Source organism: Aquarana catesbeiana, linkage group LG03 (assembly GCF_042186555.1).
Source record: "Aquarana catesbeiana isolate 2022-GZ linkage group LG03, ASM4218655v1, whole genome shotgun sequence".
Lineage (NCBI taxonomy): Eukaryota > Metazoa > Chordata > Amphibia > Anura > Ranidae > Aquarana > Aquarana catesbeiana.
The window spans coordinates 608,762,474-608,784,365 of record NC_133326.1 but is presented as its reverse complement, the minus strand read 5'-3'; the positions used below and the strand labels follow the sequence as shown (position 1 = coordinate 608,784,365).

The following is a 21,892-nucleotide window of genomic DNA, read 5'->3' as shown; positions in this document are numbered from 1 at the left end:
TATCCATAGTTAAAACAACAAGGGCAGAGGATTTAATAGATGGAAAGATGAAAAAAATGACTGAAGGTCCACTTTAAAATGTAGGTTTGCCGGCAGACATCATGGACAATTCCTCTTAACCAGACTGGCCTTTAGTGGTGTGAGTAGCAGGAGAGGTAAGTATTTACATTGTTTTTTACAGGGAACTTAATTTTGAGATTGGTGACATGGTCAACCACTTCAATACCGGGCATTTTCAACCCCTTCCTGCCCAGGCCAATTTTCAGCTTTCAGCGATGTAACATTTTGAATGACAATTGCGCGGTCATGCTACTCTGTACCCATATGACATTTTTATAATTTTTTTCTTCCCACAAATAGAGCTTTCTTTTGGTGGTATTTGATCATCTCTGCGGTTTTTATTTTTTGCACTATAAACAAAAAAAGAGCAACAATTTTGAAAAAAAAACAATATTTTTTACTTTTTGCTATAATAAATATCCCAATTGTTTTTTTTTTTTAAATGTTTTCTTCCCCAGTTTTGGCCAATATGTAATCTTCTACATATTTTTGGTAAAAAAAATCTCAATAAGTGTATATTGATTGGTTTGCGCAAAAGTTATAGCGCCTACAAAAAAGGAAAAAGATTTATGGCATTCTTATCATTTTTTTTTTACTAATAATGGCGGCGATCTGCAAATTTTTATCCTGACGGTAACATTGCGGCGGACAGATCAGACACTTTTGACACTATTTTGGGACCAGTGACATTATTACAGCGATCAGTGCTATAAATATGCACTGATTACTGTATAAATGTCACTGGCAGGGAAGGAGTTAACACTAGGGGGTGATCAAGGGGTTAAATGTGTTTCCTAGGGAGTGATTCAGACTGCGGGGGGGATGGGACTGACTTGGGGAGGAGACCGATCGGTGTTCCTATATACTAGAAACACACGATCTGTCTCCTCTCCCCTGATAGGACATGGATCTGTGTGTTTACACACACAGATCCATGTTCCTGCTCTGTGACCAGCAATCGCGGGTGCACAGCGGAGATCGTGACCGCCAGTCACACGCATCGGCTCCCGAGTGACGTGGCGGCACATGCGCGCCCCCTATACCGCGTGGAGATCCCACCTGCGGACATCATAGGACTATGGGCGGGTAGGGAAGTGGTTAAAGGTACATTTAACAATTTATTCATAAATACATTAGCTGCATAAAACTATATTTTTAATGGCTTAGTTCAGCTTTAACATTTCTGATCATACCTGAGAAATGGTGACATGATGCAAGACTCTGTGGAACATGAGCAGTTGCTGTCATCATGCTGCATTCCCAGGTTGTGGCCAACTTCATGGACTAAAGTGGATGCAACAGGAGCTGGTGAACGGTTGTGATCCTGAGACAAGAAGGGAATGTCAGAGAGGACTAGACACAGGAAGCCAGTAGACAAAGACTGAAGATAGTTATAGCAAAAGTCAATAAGCACCAAGCACATGTTCAGAAGAAATTTTCGAACTACAAATCCCAACATAGTATTCATGCCTGCACTTTTGTATCAGGGTTATGAGAAAATATAAAAGTGTTATTGGTCAGCTTTCTAGTTTTTTTTTTTTTTGTTTAGTTTTTGTTTTTTAAGCCTAAGTGCATTTTCTGCACGTACAGAAAATGCCTGTCAATTGTGATAGAAATCCAGTATCCTTGTAACATCCTGTAAATTGAATTGAAATCTCCAACAATGTTATCCCCCTTCCAAGCTATCTTCTGTGTTTACTAGAACACCGCCTCTCCTCTAAAGGAAGATGGAGAGGGGGAGGTGTTTATAGTCCAAATCAAAGGCACAGCCCAGGTGACAACACTACACTAATGCCTCGTACACACGATCGGACTTTCTGCCAACAAAACCGTGGAATTTTGTCTGAAGGGTGTTGGCTCAAACTTGTCTTGCATAAACACGGTTGTTGGCCAACAATTCCGAACGTAGTGACGTACTAAACGTACTACGTGTTTTTTCATCTCCTTAGCTCCACCCTTTGGGCTCTTTCTGACAATTTTGTGTTAGCAGAAGTTTCGTGAGTGTTGATTTGCGCTTTTTTCATTTAGCGCTTTTCAGTTCATGCTTTTCATTTCGCGCTTTTCAGTTCGTTTCTGAACGGCCGTTTGTCAACCAGACATTGGAGGAGATAATGTGTTATTTATTATTGGCCTTGGAGTTTTTGCTATGACATTATTTTTTTGGTTGAATAATGATTTGATTTGGTATATTTTCTATATTTTTGGATGCACAGAATGCACTTTTTGGTTAAGTTCTATTGGCAGATAGCATGTCTAATTTTTTTTTTTTTTTTTTTAATGCACAATTAAAAAATTGTGGAGAATAATACTTGGCTATGTGTCTTACTTCAGATGACAGTTTGGGAGTAGGCAGTTACTTTTTAAAAAATACAATGTAAAATTAACAAGGGACAACAACATAGTTGTAGCTTTGATCTTAAAAACTACAGGATTGTGGTAACTTGCCCAAAAAAAAAAAAAAAAAAAAAAAAAAGCATAATAATATTATTCTTTAGTTGCAGAGACGCCGTTGCACTTTCGTGGAGGTTCGGAAGAGGCTCCGGGAAAAGGGACTCACGTATAGTATGCTGTACCCCAGTAAGCTCTATGTTGAACACCGGGGCTCTGTAAAATTCTTTGAGGTCCCCTCGGATGTCTCAGATTGGCTGGATACCCTGGATTAAAGTGAATCATTATTTATTTTTTGTTACATTCTGTTTGGGCTCTATTGTCACCCTCTTTTTTTTTTCTTTTGGCTGGAGACATGTATTTTTTGACTTACGTACCACAATCCGGTGCAGTGATGGCTGATTGCACTCTGGCAGGCACATATGCTTTGACTATAATCCTATCCCAGGTTATTCTTCCCAGTGGGTTTAATAGTGGTGTGCCTTGTCAGGGTATGCATATGTATAGACCTTGCTTTTACCGCGCAAAACATTCCCTTCAAGGTGTTGCAGCATATGTGCAGCTGCTTGGTGCTTCATGGCTACAATATGCATGGAGCCGGACGCTCTCTCTGCAAAAAAGAATATTCACAGAAGGCGCATAGTGCTGAAGTAGGAACAGGGGTCAGTTTATATGGCCATACTTATGTGTGTAGTAAGACTGATTTAGAATTTCAGCTAAGAATCATATTTCTTGTATTTTATGTTGAAGCTACTTGTGACTTCCCCATCAATTTGCTACATTCCTCTTTCTGTGCAAAAAGCTTGCTTGCTGACATCATTTAAGACAGATGAAGGAACCTGCAAGAACATACTGCAGAGAGACGAGTTTTGTATAAAGCTAAAAATATATATGGTTTTGCGGAACTTGTCTGGTTTTAGGATGCATAGGTTGATTTTTAAAAGGTTAGAATGTCTGTTAAAAACAGAAGTGTACCGCCTGTTCGCTTGTAACGCAATATGCTGAAAATATATATCTACACTGTATTCACTGTATCTGACACTCTTGACGTGTAGACACGAGTCGGGTCAGGAGTGTCCATTCTTTTCTGGCCAGAAAGATGGAATAAAATCTCCCATACCAGAGTTCTTTGTCCAACTGTCATTTACCGATATTCTGCTACTGTGCCAGTGCTCACCCTGTTGACATTTTTGTTCATTCCTAAAGGACATATGGAATAACTCTACAAGACAATATTCCATTTTTCGTTTTTTTTGGTTTTGGGGATCAAGTCTGCTGGCTAGTGCGGGGTTTGTGTTTTTCCCCCCTTTTTTAAGCTGGCAAGACAGGGAATTGCTATGATGGGACTGTTCAGGAGTGAATGTTTTCTTCATGTTTTTTATTATGTTCTGTTTCTGTGGATATGCTCCACTCTTTTTGTGGTCGCTTGTTTGTGGTGTCACCCTCGGTACTGCATGGTTGGTAGACCGGAGGACACTCAGAAACAGGCTCCACCACAATGTGCTGTTTGTAGGTGGGTAAATGTAAATCTTCAGCATGCTGTATGGCTGTGTTTGGCTCTGGACCTCACCTGTGCTCCTAGGCCTCCATCTTGTGGCAAATTTCTGAATTGCAGTTATGTCCTTTAATATTAGAATCATCTCCTGGAATGTCAGGGGTTTGAATTCAAAATACAAGAGAGCTCTTGTGCTGAAATTTTTGCAGGTCCAACATCCCCACATTTTACAGGAAACTCATTTATTAGGCAACAAAATTCTGGCCATGAAATGTCCCTGGATGCACAGAGCCATACATGCCACTTTTTCGTCTTATGCTAGAGGTGTGTCTATTTTGTTGCACAAGTCCTTACCTTGCTCCATAGAAATGGTGATTACAGATCCTGGGGGAAGATACTTAGTGGTAATAATTGAAGTTTATTCACGCAGGTTAGCCCTGGTAAATGTATATATTCCCTCTCCTTTTACAGAGAATATCCTGTACGAGGTGTTGGAGAAATTGGCACCTCACGCTCCATTTCAGTTATTGGTGGCTGGAGATTTCAATAATGTTCTCAATTATACGTTGGACACATCCAACCCACGCAGGGCTCCAAACCACGACTTGTCACATTGGGTGGAATTTGTGAGTCTCACTGAGATCTGGCAGTGGAAGCATCCCACTGACAGATGCTACTCATATCTGTCCTCGGTACATGCTTCGTCCTCCAGAATAGACCTGGGGTTTGCCAATGGGACACTTTTGCCTCTGGTATCTGGGGCGTCCTACCTTCCAGGGGTGTGTCGGATCACACCCCACTTCAGATTACCTTGTAGTTAGGCTCCCAGAGTTCAAGAAGGGTTTGGCGTCTATCTCCTAGATGGGTAGATGGGTGGGGGAACCCGCTGTGGAGGAGATGCTGAAACCGCACATTGATACATTTTGGCAGATTAACGAAGGATCAGCAACGGTGCACACTGAATGGGAGGCTTTCAAGGCCACCACTAGAGGGGTATACATATCAGCCATAAAAGCCCTGAGAACGGAGCAGAACAGTGTAGCAAAACAATTCCAGGACAAAGAAAAGGAATGCGCTAAGGCACATGTGGATTCACCTTCTCCTGACGTGTTGGCTCAATTGCAATTCGAGAGGAGAAATGTATCTCTCCATTATCAGGATATGACTACTTGTCAACTGCAAAGGAGTGCAGCACGTGTTTTTGAAAAAGGAGATAAAAATGGGAAACTCTTAGCTCTTTTGACAGCAGGGGACACGTCCCGACAGTAGTTCCCTGCATACTGTCCCCGTCCAGACAACTGTTGAGAGATAGGGAGGACATAGTACAGGAGTTTGTATCCTTCTATAGGTCTCTGTACTCCCCTATAGATCCCTATGACACTAGTGACCTCAGGGACACATTAGAGACCCTACAGTTCCTCGAGCTGCCGGAGGAATCTAGCAATTTTCTGGATGCCGCGTTCAGAGAGGAGGAGGTAGTTTCCGCAATAGGGTCATTTCCTAGTGGTAAGGCTCCTGGACCCGACGGTCTGCCAATTGAGTGGTACCACCAATACTCAGAGACCCTGGCACCCAGACTACTGCAATTATACACAGACTGTTTTCAGAAGGGAGGCCTCCCCCTCCCCTTTTATGAGGCTCATATTGTATTATTGGCTAAGCCTGATAAAGACCCACTGCAGTGTTCGTCATATAGGCCCATTTCTTTATTACATAGTTACATAGTAGGTGAGGTTGAAAAAAGACACAAGTCCATCAAGTCCAACCTATGTGTGTGATTATGTGTCAGTTTATTAAATATGGACTTCAAAATACTGACCAAACTGTTAGCTACTAGACTTATGTTGGTCCTGCAGCATGTTGTTTCCCCTGACCAGACAGGTTTTATGCCCAAAAAAGCCACGGATATTAATTTGCGCAGGGTTTTCACCCACACTCAGATGGGCCCGGATATTTCCAGCAGTGGGATACTGGTCTTTCTAGATCTGGAAAAGGCCTTTGATTCCGTGGATTGGAATTATATGTGGGGTGGTACTGGAGGTATTCGGTTTTGGTCCTCAATTCAGGAAGTGGATCGACATTCTATATCATTGCCCCACAGCAACCATAAAGCTAAACAATATCTAAACAATATGTTATCGGAATTTTTTTCCAGTGCATAGGGGCACTTGCCAAGGATGCCCTTTATCCCTGGGTCTTTTCGCTATCATGATTGAACCCTTGGCTGTGGCCTTGCGAGCCTCTGAGGAGGTACAGGGGATAACAGTTGGTAGCTTGACTGAGAAAATGGCACTGTATGCGGACGATATAGTTCTTTTCTTGCTAGACTCCAAGAATTCACTTTCAGCAGCTTTAGACATCCTAAATTCTTTTTCTCATTTTTTGGGTCTGAAAGTCAACTGGGGAAAATCCCAGATTCTCTCACTCAGGACACCATCCCCCAGATATGAGATTCCCACAGATTGTCCCTTGCAGAGGGAAGAGGTGATCAAATATCTGGGGTTACATATCTCCAACTCTGTATCAGACTTTATTGCCAATCCACTTTTGACTAAACTAAAATCCAGACTACAGGCATGGCAGAATCTACCTTTGGCACTCATAGGTAGGGTGAATTTAGTGAAAATGAAATTTTTACCTCTGTTTTTATATATATTTTGGAATTCCCCTGTTTGGATACCGAGATATATATTCAAAAGAATAGATCGACTCATAACGACTTTCCTCTGGCAGGGGCGACACCCCCGACTTAAACACCGGGTGTTACAACTGGAAACAAGGGGGACTGGCGGTCCCAGACTTTCACAGGTATTTCTTAGCGGGTTAGCTAGTATTCGTGAACAGGTGGTTTACTCTACCTGAGGATGACACTGCCAATACACTGGAGCCGGCTGTTGTTGGTTCTTATGAGGCGCTGACACATCTCCCGCATCGGGGTATCAGAGCTCCGTATAGGCTCACAATATCCATGCGTGCAACCAGTAGGGCATGGATAGCAGTGACCAAGATGGGTAGTGCTTCTGAGATTTCTCACACACCACTTTGGAAGAATCCCAAATTAACACAGTTTTGTGAGTACCCTGATCCAATCATCTGGACTAAATTTGGTATTAAGACGCTGAAATACATAGTGGATGGTGGGAAACTTCTACAGTTTGACGCCCTGAAAACTAAGTTTAATCTTCCCAACACTCACTTGTTCCGTTATCTTCAGCTCAGACATGTATACAATGCCCAATTTGGAGATATTGGTATTACCCTGAAAATGAGTGATTTAGAGTCGTTACTGAGGGAGGACATTTTGGACAAGGCCTTGTCTACAATATATAAAAAACATTTCGGAGAGGGAGGAGATCTCCTTGCAAAGTGTAGGGCGGTGTGGAGTGAGGTGTTACCCCAGATGGACGGGGATGACTGGGATGATGTATGGGACATTAATTTTACTAGATTGGTCTCTGCTAGGGACCAACTCATTCAATTTAAATTCCTGCATCGTATATATCTTACTCCAGCTAGATTGGCTAAGATGTTCCCTACCCGGTCGCCTGGTTGCTAGTGGTGCAGTTCCCTCACTGCCGATTTCATGCACATCTTTTAGAATTGTTCCAACATCCAAGTATTTTGGAAGGGGGTCACAGAATGTATAGCAGAAATAACTGCCATTCCTATACAGCCCACGATAGAGGTGTGCCTTTTGGGACTGGTAGACAATCTAGCACCAAAAAGAGTAACTCGTATTTTACTGATGATCCTAATTTATTACGCTAGGAAAATGATAGTGTTGTCATGGAAAAAGTCCAATCCTCCATCTGTATCAGCGTGGAAGGGTGTAGTTAATAGGGCTGCACCTTTATACAAGACTACATACATTAGCAGGGGCATACCACAGAAATTTGATAAAGTGTGGGGCAGTTGGATGAATAGTGAAACTACGGTGGTGGATTGAGTGGCACCCAATAGAATGCACCTGCAGTAGGTTATAACATGTATGTAACTATTTGACATACCTAAATGTACCATTGAGTGTTATTAAGAAAATGTGGCCTTATTATTATTTGGATCTTTTCACTGAGCGAGGTTCTGGAAGGAGGAGGAGAGAGTCAATGCTGAAGAAATGTAAATAGTTTCTTATTGTGTGTGGCCCATTGGGTCTTGTGTGTACTTGTTATGTTAAAAAGCAATAGATAAAACTTTTCAAAAAAAAAAAAAAAGAAGTGCTCAATAGTCATTTTAGCATGTCTTAAAGCCCAACTCCACCTTTGGGCTCAACACCCAATCCTTTGTTCTCCCACCCCCCAAAAATGATTTAAAAAGCATTTCCATATTCCAGCACTGGCCATCACGGACTCACTCACTGAAAGTGCCTGGGCTCATAGGAGAATGCTGAAAAGAATGGTGGGGAAGGACAGGAGGGGGGCTGGAGAAGCAGGAGACAATAAACATGGAATTGGGTTTAAAGCACTATTTGGTTTTTCTAAGTCGATACTAAACAGCCTCTCAAAAGCACTTTAATGCATTTCGCACTAAAGCACTTATGAATAAGCTTATCAGCGTGAAACAATTCAGATGACTAAAATAGGACTAAAACTAAATTGAAATTTGACGTCAAAATTAACACTGCAGGACAGAACAAAAGAAAAAAAATAGGTGATGTCTCAGATCCCTCAAATGGCAGCAGACTGTTTCACTTAACCAGACTGCGTAGTGATAACTTTTACTGTATGGTCATGCAGGAAGACTATGCACTATCAACGGTCAACTTAAAAAAAATAGACATGACTAGGTTAATGCAAGAATTTGAATATTTAGTCTTAAATTATTATAATTGTGAAGATTTACATATAGAAGGTTTATTCCCCACCCCCCACCCCTCATCCTTGTCTGTCAATTGCTTCAAGTCAGTTCAATATGCAAACCTTCAAAATCATTATTTATTTTAAATATTGTTTTCGGACTAAAACTATATTAATGTAGGACTGAATGGTCAAATTATTGAATAATCATAATTGTGACCAGTTCTGGTTCAGGGTACAGAATCTCACCTGGTCGATTCCTGCAGAATATGCTTCACTGCACATAGACCCAACATTTCCCAGTCCAACTGTAGGACCCTCAAAGTCTGTATTCCTGTAAGCCAAACAAAATTATGTAAGAGCTAATGATCTCTATCTCGAAATGTGTACAAATTGTGTCCATAGTGAAGATCTGGATAAAGGAAAATCTAACTTTCTTTATTGTGATGATGCATGACCAAAGACAGGAGCATTCCTGATGAACTAGATCCTCCAGATGTCTTGGAGTAAAGCCTACTCCTTTAAAATGAAAGTAGTCAGGTAAAGGGGTTTGGACAACATGTACACATTTTCAAAGTGATGCCCAGGCTGGAGCTATTCTCATTATCTGTGTAGTTGGAGGAAAGATACCCAAAATACTTTAAAGAACTACATCTACCATCTGGTTTGGAATATTAAAATTGAAAATCAGGGAGGGTGTGGCTAACCGCCGAGCTGAATGGAAGCCTGATTACACAGCTCCTGCACTGAACAGAGAATCGGACCCCAAATCACTGCATCAGACCACAAAAAATGCAGTCCTCGGACCCCCACAACCTGGGGAACCAGATCAGAGCCTCTAGAAAGAGGAAAGAATACAGGACACCCACAAAAATCACAGATTTCCTCATCTTCCCTCAGGAAGATAAAATCCAAGATGGCACCCGTGGCGCCGCTCATCACACAGAGAATTCCTACACTGACCTGCCTGATGCTGATGAATCCTCCATTTCACCCCTGCACAACGCCTCAGGCTCCCAGCTATCCTCCGGACCCTCATCCACCTCCAGCAGCCCTGCCAAATCACGGATGCGCCTGCATACAGCGGATCAGCCACAGGAGGTAAGGCCTTCTCTAGAAAACCTCCTCACACATCCACCTGCAGCTTCCCCCATAGCAGCCTTCCCGACTGCTAATCAGCCAGTCATAGACACTATGTTGAAGGAGATGCTGATGTTACTTCACAGCTCCCTTCAATCTGACATTTCCTCAATGTTCACAGCATTTAAAACAGAAATGCTGCACACAGGGCAGAAGGTGGGGATTATTGAAAAGCAGATGAGCGCCATGACAGAAACAGTTAATGACCTGGTAGACGCACATGACCATACCAGAGAAGAACACCGCTGGGTGCGTGCCAAAATGGCGGATCTCGAAGATAGCTCACGGCGTCAAAATGTTAAAATAAGAGGGATCCCTGAAACCATTCTACCAGCAGATTTAAACTCCTATGCTAGGAAGCTGATATTAACACTCCTCCCAGATCTCCCACCGATTGAGACGATCATCGATCGTATCCACTGTCTCCCAAAACCTCCTCATTTACCCGCAGAAGTACCTCGTGATACTCTGATGCGCATCCACTTCTATCACACCAAGGATATGCTCCTCACACAATCCAGACGCCTGGGACAGCTCCCACATCCAAAAGCAAAGCTGCAACTCTTTGCTGACATCTCCCAATACACCCGCCAACAGAGACGTCAACTGCAAACAATCACTAAACCCCTCAATAACCATAAGATCCCATACCAATGGGATTTCCCAACCAAGCTGATAGTTACTAGAAATGGAGTACGCCACAACATCCATACTGCAGAAGAGGGCATACAGTTGCTCAAAACATGGGGTATTATTCCTGATGGTGACCCTCCAACCCCGGTGACCCACAAACCAAACTCACAATCCTTCAACTCCGGTCATTTGCCTCACCACAACAAATGACTTCCAAATCAGTGATGCTGTCAATCTAATCTCAGACAAGCACTCCGATTCAGTGCCTGCTCGTTGCAGTTAGTTTACGAACTTTACCTTCATCCTCCTCCAGCAGTCCCTAACACACTGCTGCCACCATCTCCCACTGCCCTTTGTTTATCGCTAACTACCTTACTGTTTCTCTCCCTTCCTTCCTTATCCACGAGAGCTCAAGTAAATCGGATCCAAGACTTATAGCAGACTCCAACCTCCTCGAGCAACTCATCCATCTGTGTAACTGTAAGTAGTACCTCACTCCGCTACCTATACACACCACTTTCAAAATGGCCAAATTTATGTCACTGAACGTCAAGGGTCTAAATCACCCTGCCAAATGGGTTTCTCTGTGGCGAACTGCACAAGATTCTCACTGCAATGACCTGTGCATCCAAGAAATGCACTTTAAGACCAATGCTGAACCTCTGTGCTCCAACAAAAATTTCCCCAATATCTTTAGAGCCTCGGGTCCTGACAAAAAAACTGGAGTCATGATAGCCTTCAGAGCCACATGCTCATTCACCCTACATGACAGCCTTCAGGATGTTGCTGGTAGATATTTGGCATTGAACTGTACATTAAATAACGACAAATACACCATTGTATCTGTGTATGCCCCCAACAAGAAACATCCACTTTATGTCCATATTGATGAAGAAAATCAATCGCTTTAAACAAGGCCATCTTGTCCTCTGTGGCGACTTTACCATAGTGCCTGACAACTCCATCGACTCTTCCTCCCACTCTACCAGAATTACATCCCCTATGGGACCGTTTATCCGATCTCACAACCTATTTGATGTGTTGAGATGCCATCATACCACCGAGAGGGACTATTCCTATTTCTCCCCTAGACACAATTCTTACACTCAAATTGACTACTTCCTAGTGGATAAATGGACTTTGCCCAAAATCTCTTCCACGGAGATATCGACCATTACGTGGTCAGACCATGCCCCGGTTACAATGACCATAGAAGACTCACCGAAGATTTCTCGAACAAGAATTTGGAGAGCGAATTCTGCAATTCTCCACTCACCGACCCATTGTACTTATATTAAGGAACGTCTAACAGAATACTTTAATACTAATGCAGGAACTGTTAGCAATGATACCGTTCTCTGGAATGCCCATAAGGCATTCATTAGGGGGATCCTTATTCAACTCAATGCTAGAGAGAGGAGGAGGAGATCACAGCATCTAAACACACTCACTTCTGATATTAAATCGTTAGAACACCAAAATCAAACTAATCCAGATTCTTTAACCAAGACTAAATTAAACTCCCTTAGACAAGAATTAAAATCTCTCCTTCTAGAATCCTTTGAAAAAGCACATAAGCATTTTAGAACACAACATTACTCCACTGGTAACAAAGCCGGAAAGGCAATGGCCAACAGAATCAAAGGTCACTATTCCAAAACTAAAATTACCCATCTATTCCACCCAGCTACCAAACAGAAATTGATCAACCCACAAGCTATTGCAGACGCATTTAGTTACTACTACAATACACATTACAATCAGAAAGATGACACATCTGTCACACAGCCGTCATTACCTCACATAGAAGCATTTCTAAATGAGATCAACCTCCCCAAACTAACTGCAGAACAACTAGACTCTTGAACACCCCATTTACGGATCTAGAAGTCAGAAATATAATTTCATCACTTCCCTCTAACAAATCTCCAGGTCCAGGTGATCTTACAGGAGAGTATTACAAACAATTTGGAACTGTATTAGCACCATATCTGACCAAAGTATGCAATGACGCTGCCTCATCCTCCTCTCTCCCCCCAGAAATGCTAAATGCCTTGATCGTTACACTACTGAAGCCGGGGAAAGAGCCTACCTCTGCACAAAACTTCCGCCCCATATTCCTTCTCAATGTAGACACAAAAATTTATGCCAAACTAATAGCCGACAGATTACTCAACCTAATGCCCCTTCTAATACATAAAGACCAATCAGGCTTCACAAAAGGGAGACAGACAACTGATGCCACCCGCTGAATTATCAACATAATCCATCACACTGAGACGTCTCAAACGCCTTCTCTGCTCCTCTCCTTGGATGCAGACAAGGTTTTCAATAGGGTCCACTGGAAATATCTTGAAGCAACCCTTGGCAAATTAGGCTTCCAGGGCCCCATTCTAGCGGCCATAATGGCTCTATATTCCTCCCCATCAGCACAGGTTTATATGTCGGAGATGCTATCTAAGCCATTCTCCATCACTAATGGCACCCAACAAGGTTATTCACTCTCACCAATCATCTTTAACCTAATCATGAAACCCTTAGCAGAACATGTCAGATCCCACTCTAAAATATCAGGCTTCACCATTGGCACCATAGAACACAAAATAAATTTATTTGCAGACGACGTGATAATGATGATCACAAATCTCCACTCTTCCCTGGCTTCGGTTCAATCGTTGTTGAAAAGGTTTAGTACTTTATCTTACTACAAAGTCAATGAACATAAATCCTACATTCTAGACCTGGGCATTGATGCAACTACTAGTAATCTACTCCAGAACCAATATCCCTGCCCATGGGTGGAGGATGGTATTCCCTACCTAGGCATTACTCGCACACAACTACACAGACGCCAAACAAATGATGCTTACTGAAACCAGAAAACTCCCTAAATATGAATTCTCATGGGCAGGCCGCCTAGCAGCTTTTAAAATGATGGTATTGCCCCGGTTGCTCTACATCTTTTGCACACTTCCTATACCACTTTCATCGTCCTACCTGAAATCTCTCCAATCCATCCTAAGCCAATTTGTTTGGCAAGGGAAAAAATCTAGATGTAGCCACACGAAACTTATTAAACACAGATTCGCAGGTGGGATGGGATACATAGATATCAAAGACTACTACAATGCCACCATTCTGTCACAAATGAAAGAATGGATGAATTCATCACCCACGACTCTCTGGAGCGATATAGAAAATCACACGACGCCAGGCCCTAACCTAGTCAACTGGTTATTTAGTACCTCCACACATAACCCTCATAGTCTCCATTACTCACCAACTGTCCAAGCCTCAGTTAAAGTGTGGCGCGCACTACACAATACCAAATGGTCACAACTGATGACAAAACCACTACTCATTCCTTTAAACATCTTAAAGCTTCTTACACCTGACTTAACATTCCCAACCTGGATTACTGACCGGGTAACATACACACAAGAGCTTCGCGACTTAACAACCTGCAAATCCTTCTCACAAATCAGCAAAGACCTCAATGCACCCTCCAAAGACTTTCTCACTTACTTCAGATTACAAAAATGCTTAAAAGCACATACATCTATAGAAGGAACACTACCCTTAAAACTATGGAACTATTTCTTTACAGAACACTCTAACACTAAGGGGACTTCCCTCATATATCCACTCTTACAAGAAAAAAACATGTTCATCAAATCCAAACCTCTTCTTGACTGGGAAAATGACCTACAAACACAATTCACAGATGCACAATGGCAAACGGCAATCACATCTATTTACAAAGCAACAACTTGCACCTCCCTTTGGGAACTCACACAAAAAACGCTAATGAGATGGTACCTAACCCCGTCCAGACTGGCCAAATTCCACAAACACACCTCACACGAATGCTGGAGAAACTGTGGCCACCCAGGCACGCTACTTCATATCCTTTGGCTTGTCCACATGTAACACAGCTATGGAAAAATGTAGGAACCATACTCCAAGACATAACTCCATAGACGACTTTCCAATACATCAGATATCAGTGATCACACACATCCTCCTAGCTACCAAACTCTTGATCACTAGAAACTGGAAATCTGATCACATTCCTCATTTTACTTATGAAACCTTCCTGTCATGCAGCAAACAATCCCACGCAAAGACACTAGCCCCCTGGAACCCATGGGCCCTTTGGTACTCAAGAAAGGACTAAGAATTAACAATTGACATAAGAATTAACAATTCAATGCTTTGTCTCAAAACTCGTCCTCTACTTGATGCTCTCTTCCCCCTCCTTATCCCTTCTCGCTCCCCTTTCCTATTGTACCCCCTTCCTCCCCCCCTTACCCTACTCCTCCTCCTACCATACCAGGTTAACTGTTCTACCCCATGTTTATACTCACTTTGTTAACTATTTTTTTCTCCTTTAAGCACGTTTTTATAAACTCTCTAACCAGACTGTACTTACAATAACTACCCTTTCCCCGAATAAGCCCTACCCTGTTTCCCCGAAAATAAGACCTAGTGTGATTGTCAGTGATGGCTGCAATATAAGCCCTACTCCCCAAATTAGCCCTAGTTAAAGTCCTTGTAGGTCTTATTTTCAGGGTAGGGCTTATTTTCGGGGAAACAGGGTAGTCTGTATACTTACAATTACATGTTTTCCTTGTTTACTATGACTACATAACCTGTAATATGTAAAACTCAATAAACATTTATTGAGTAAAAACTTGAAAATCAGTTTAAATTAGTTAAATACATTCCAGGTGCATCAAAACAAAAGGCATGCAAAGCCTTACAGTCCATCCAGGCCAATCTGTTGTGGTGTACTGTGGTAAAGTGCAAGCATTACCACAACTTGCAGTAACACATTAGGCAATGCAGTTTCGACATACGTGCATTGCAGCACACCACAACAAAGTGTGTGCTAAGGTAGGACTACATAAATCTGAATAGGTTCTTACCATTTATTGTCTTTACAAAGTAGCCACAGCCTGTGTAGAAAAGACAGTATGCTGTAGAGAAGGACCCAAGCTCTCTGTACGCAGGCAGTAGTCTCTCTGCAGAAGTCTGACATGCCCCCCCCCTGTGGAGTCAAAGCCAGAGCTCTGCGGCTGTAAGCAAGTTCTTGTGAGGAGCCCTCACATGTAGTTTTGCTGTTATATTGTTTTGCACTGTGTAGCTTTGAATCTGCCCAGGATACGGAAGGGTTAATTCAGTTCCCGTTTTTTATGGAGGGTTCTGCCCTCCTCCTGCATATATAAGAAACGGGAAAACTCTGCCCAGACTTGTTCCAGTCACATGGGAAGAAGCAGAGGCTGACAGCTAAATCATAAATCCCTGGACGGAGAGGAGCCTGCTGCTGCGGGACTGCTGTGACCTACAGTCCCACAAGATACTGGAGTTCTGGAGGACACTGCCAGTTGTTGGAGGACATATGTCTGAGCAGCCACAACTTAGATAGTTAGGGTGAAACTGTGTTGGACTTGTATTCCTAATGCCATGAGAGTTTCACAATAAAGTTTGTTTAACCACTTCAGCTCTGGATGGTTTTACCCCCTTCCTGACCAGGCTTTTGCTATACTGCACTGCATTGCTTTGGTTATACTGCGGCAGGTCGGCTCTCCTGGGCGAATCGCCATCATGGTACATTGGCCACTTTAAGACCACTAGGGGGCGCACACAACGCCGGAGCCGATGCGCGTGGCCGGCGGCCATCGGCCGGGATGTCCACCGGCCACCCTCGATCGCTCTTGAGAGAGACAGGTCGGGGATTTGTCAATGTAAACAGACAGATCCCTGTTCTGTCAGGAGAGGATAGACAGATCGCCTGTTCCTAGTGATTAGGAACAGTGATCTGTCTCCTCCTCTAGTCACTACACTTCCCCCATAGTTAGAAACACCTCCCTAGGGAACACTTAACCCCTTGAACGCCCCTAGTGTTAACCCCTTAGCTGCCAGTGACATTTATACAGTAATCAGTGGCTATTTTTAGCTCTGATCACTGTGTAAATGTCAATGGTCCCAAAAAAGTGTCCGATCTGTCCGCCACGATGTCGCAGTCCCGTTAAAAATCGCTGATCGCCGCCATTACTAGTAACAAAAAAAAATAATAATAAAAATGCCATAAATCTACCCCCTATTTTGTAGGCGCTATAACGTTTGCGCAAACTAATCAATATACGCTTATTGCGATTTTTTACCAAACATATGTAGAAGAATACATATCGGCCTAAACTGATGAAGAAATTTGTTTTTTTACATTTTTTGGGGGGAGATTTATTATAGCAAAAAGTAAAAAAATATTGTGTTTTTTTCAAAATTGTCGCTCTTTTTTTGTTTATAGAGCAAAAAAAACAACAACACAGAGTTAATAAAATACCACCAAAAGAAAGCTCTATTTGTGGGGAAAAAAATACATAAATTTTGTTTGGGTACAGCGTCGCACGACCGCACAATTGTCAGTTAATGCGACGCAGTGTCGTATAGCAGAAAAAAATGGCCTGGTCATTAAGGGGGCAAATCTTTCCGGTCCTTAAGTGGTTAACTGACAATTGCGCAGTAATGCAACGCTCTACCCAAATAAAATTAATGTCCTTTTTTTTCACAAATTGAGCTTTCTTTTGGTGGTATTTGATCACCTCTGTGGTTTTTATTTTTTGTGCTATAAACCAAAAAAGACTGACGGTTTTGAAAAAAAAAAAACATTTTTTTTACTTTCTGCTAAAAAAATCATACCCAATAAAAAAATGAAAAAAATCTAATTTCTTAATCAATTTAGGTCAATATGTATTCTGCTACATATTTTTGATAAAAAAAATCCCAATAAGTGTATTGATTGCTTTACGCAAAAGTTATAGCGTCTACAAGCTATGGGATATTGTTATGGAATTTTTATTTTTTTGACTAAGAATGGCAGCGATCAGCAATTTTTAGCGGGACTGCAACATTTCGGACATTTAACCTACACTTTTGACACTTTTTGAGGACCAGTGACATTATTACAGTGATCAGTTCTAAAAAAAAATGCACTGTTACTGTACTAATGACACTGGCAGGGAAGGGGTTAACATCAGGGGTGGTCAAAGGGTTAAGTGTGTCCCTAGGGGGTGCTTTTCAACTGTGGGGGATATGCTTTGACTGGGGGGGAAAACACAGATCTGTGTTTCTGCTCAGCAGAAACACAAGTTCTCCATTTCCCCTCTGGCAGAACAGTGATCTGCCTTGTTTACATGGGCAGACTGCCATTCTGCCTTTCCTCAGAAGGTTTGACAGGTCCTGGCGGACATCACGTATGCTGGACCCGCTGATTGGCTCCCGCTGTGTCCAATCACAACGTGAGTGGGGCTCCGAAGGTGCTTGCGCGTCCCGGGGCCGAAGAAAAAAATCACGTACAGGTACGGGAGAGCGGTACAGGCAGGGGTGACGGGTCTCATGCATAGTGAAGAAAGTGGTTGGTGCCCCAGCAATCGGGACCAGATCTGCAGAGCCGATAGCCTAGGGACCTAGCCACATGGTACAGCAGAGTTAATTATGCTTGTACAGAGTCCGCACTGGTGCCTGTATGTCAGCGTCAGATTATGATACAGAGACACCGGAGAGTACGGCGGGGTACCGCCATAATGTTGATGCTACATGAACGTGGCCTTGCCTGGTGCCGGGCATGAGCGAGCACATGTTTTTGAATAATTAATAATAAGCATAAACTTTACCTATTGTGTATATATATATATATATATATATATATATATATATATATATATATATATATATATATTATTAAACCCAAAATATGGATATTACTATTTGACAACCAGATTATATCTGCAATCAGACTTACGTGATGAGTTGAGCATTGTCATGTGCTATTCTAGGCAATAACTTTTCCTGTCTCCATTTAGAAAACTTATCCAAAGTAGCCCCAGCTGTAGCATTTACTTCAATCTGATTCTTGGTATCCCAGATCTCAAGCCCAACAAGAACCACAGAAATGTTTAATATCTTGTAATCCTGTGTAAAATAGAATAGTTAACAGTCTAACTCTAAATGTTATATATTTTTTTTTCAAGACAACAAATTTGTTTTTACAACTGCAACAACCCTCTTTCTGAAGACTGAAATAGCACTAGAAATTATAAGGTCATGTATAGGTAATAAACAAAGCTTACATTCCTTGAAGACAAAAAGTGTGAACTTTGTTTCCTCCAAACAGGGAAATAAAGAAATGTTCACTATTTGTAGGATGCCAAATAGAATCCACATACTCTCCCTTATGCCTCGTACACACGATCGGCCAACAAAACCATGGAATTTTGTCCGAAGGGCGTTGGCTCCAACTTGTCTTGCATACACACGGTCACACAAATGTTGGCCAACAATTATGAACATAGTGACGTACAAGACGTACTACGTGTTTTTTCAGCTCTTTAGCACCACCCTTTGGGCTCCTTCTGCTAATTTCGTGTTAGTAAAAGTTTGGTGATTGTTTTTTTTGCGCTTTTCTTTTCGCGTTTTTCATTTAGCGCTTTTCAGTTTGCGTTTTTTATTTCGTGCTTTTCAGTTTGTTTCTGAACGGCCGTTCGTCAACCAGAAATGTTGCAGAATCGGAGGCGATAACGTGTTATTTATTATTGGCTTTGGAGTTATTGCTTTGACATTATTTTTTGGGTTGAGTAATGATTTGATTTGGTATATTTTCTATATTTTTGGATGCACAGAATGCACTTTTTGGTTAAGTTCTATTGGCAGATAACATGTCTAATGTTTTTTTTTTTTTGTTTTTTTTTTAATGAACAATAAAAAAAATTGTGGAGAATAATACTTGGCTGTGTGTTTTACTTCAAATGACAGTTTGGGAGTAGGCAGTTACATTTTATAAAATACAATGTAAAATTAACAAGGGACACCAACATAGTTGTATCTTTGATCTTAAAAACTATGGGATAATGGTGTTGTGGTAACTTGCCCGAAAAAATTAAAAAAAAAAGCATAATAATATTATTCTTGATATCACTAGAAAAAAAAGCCTTTGAAACTTTGTTGGCAATAACTCCATCAGTATCACCAGCAAAGCAGCTTCATTATTATCCCATTAAAGAAGAAGAAAATTGTGCGCTGCATTTTGATATTTCATAATTTGCCACGTCATGAATGTTAATTCTCCATTACAAACGCTAATTTACAAGACCTGCTTCTGAGGACTTCCAACAGACTTGTGTACACACGTTCGGACAATGCGACAACAAACATTTGTTGGCAGAAAATTTGAGAACCTGCTAGCCAACATTTGTTGGCGGAAAGTCCGACAACAATTGTTCGATGGAGCAAACACACGGTCGGACTTACTGCCAACAGCCTGATACCCAACATTTCCCGTCGGAAAGTCGGATCGTGTGTACGGGCCTTAAGGATTCGAAGACAAAGCACTAGGGGGTTGATTTAGTAAAACTGGAGAGTGCAAAATCTGGTGCAGTTGTGCATAGAAACCAATCAGCCTCCAGTTTTTTTTGTCAAAGTTAAAGTGGTTGTAGAGTCTCCACAATAAACTCCTATGATAGGTTCTCTTATGGGGCAATAGTAATGGCAGTGTGTTTTTTTTTTTTTCAGCAATATAATCTCTAAATGGCTTTTTCCAGCAGTGCTTCTGTGCAGTCACATGGTTTTCTCTGGTCTTACTCCCAAGCAGAGGGACTCCAGTGGGAGGGGCTCACATTCCTCTGCTGGTTTAGTGTTTTAGGAGGGGAGGGGAGAGGTGGGGCTTCACACAGACCATAAAAATGACAGAAAGGGAGGGGGGAATATTCAGAGGCTGCAGGGAGAGATAGATAACAAAATCAGTTTACTAACAGAAACACAGGAACAGGCAGGATCGACCATTTTACTACATGGAAAAGGATAAATAATATTGCAAAAAATTACTAGCAGAAAAATAATGAAGGAAGGAAGGAAGGAGGGGTCAAAGATAAGAAGGAAGGACTGAGTAAACGAAGTAAGGATCAAAGGAATTAAGGATCAATCGATCAAAGGAAGGATTGGTTGATCGATCCATGGAAGGATTGGTTGAAGGAAGGATCGGTCGGTCATTCGCAGGAAGAATTTGCAGGAAGCATCAGTCGGTCGATCCCAAAAAGGATTGAATCAATCAATCAGGATCGATTGAAGGAAGAATCAAAGATAAGAAGGATCAATTGAAGGAAGGAAGAAAGCATTGATCGAATGAAGGATCAATCGATCAATAGAAGGATTGGTCGAAGGAAGGATTGGTTGGTTGATCACAGGAAGGATTGGTTGATTGATCGCAGGAAGGAACAAAGTAAAGAAGGCACAGTTGACTGACCTCAGGAAGGATTGGTCGATCGATAGCAGGAAGGATCGGTCAATCGACAGAAGAATCAAATAATCGATCAAAGGAAGGATCGAGCAATGGAAGGAAGGATTAAAGATAGGAAGGAAGAATCGATGGAAGGAAGGATCAATTGATCAAAGTAGAAAGGATCAATTGAATCAAGGATCAATCATGTCTATATTCCCATCGCACACATTCCTGGACCACTAGGCTCATCTGTAGTGGGTGCTGTAGGGACTACCAGCTGGACACTGGATATCACAGATCTATGCACACCATGGATCTTCAAATGCAGTCCAAAGCTTCTCTTTTTCTTCTCTTTATTGAGGATCCATGGTGTGCTGACGAAGATGTGCATTGATTAAGAATCAGTCAAAGGAAGGATTGGTCGATCAACCAATGAAAGGATTGGTCAAAGGAAAGATTGGTCAGTCGATCACAAGATCGGTCGGATCGGTCGGTCAATTGCAGGAATGATCAAATAAGAAAGGATCGCTCAATCGATCGCAGGAAGGATTGGCTGTTTGATTGCATGAAGGATCAGTCAATGGACTGAAGTAAGATTCAGTCAATCGAAAGAAAGAACAAAAAATTGATTGAAGGAAGGATTAACCACTTCAGCCCCGGAAGGATTTACCCCCTTAATGACCAGGCCATTTTTTGCGATACGGCACTGTGTCGCTTTAACTGACAATTGCTCGGTCCTGTGACGTTGTACCCAAACAAAACTGGCGTCCTTTTTTTCCCACAAATAGAGCTTTCTATTGGTGGCATTTGATCACCTCTGCGGTTTTTATTTTTTGCGCTATAAACAAAAAAAGACCGGCAATTTTGAAAAAAAAAAACAATAATTTTTACTTTCTGCTATAATACATATCCCAAAAAAATATAAAAAAACAAATGTATTCATCAGTTTAGACCAATATGTATTCTGCTACATATTTTTGGTAAGCAAAAATCGCAATAAGCGTATATTGATTGGTTTACACAAAAGTTATAGCATCTACAAAATAGGGGAAAGTGTTTGGGACTTTTATTTTTTTATTATATTTACTGGTAATGGCTGCAATCTGC

General features: G+C 41.7%; 1 protein-coding gene across 2 annotated transcripts in view; it reads right to left on the bottom strand.

Annotated features, from left to right (window-relative positions):
• The window catches only part of LOC141133090 (zinc metalloproteinase-disintegrin-like VLAIP-A), a 120,232-nt gene that overhangs the window by 57,854 nt on the left and 40,486 nt on the right, over nucleotides 1-21,892 (bottom strand). For both annotated transcript variants that reach the window (XM_073622219.1, XM_073622220.1), the window contains 3 exons: nucleotides 18,314-18,483; nucleotides 8,986-9,070; nucleotides 1,254-1,384 (listed from right to left, as the gene is read on the bottom strand). In XM_073622219.1, coding sequence (XP_073478320.1) covers nucleotides 1,254-1,384; nucleotides 8,986-9,070; nucleotides 18,314-18,483 — 386 coding nt within the window. The remainder of the gene's footprint in view (nucleotides 1-1,253; nucleotides 1,385-8,985; nucleotides 9,071-18,313; nucleotides 18,484-21,892) is intronic.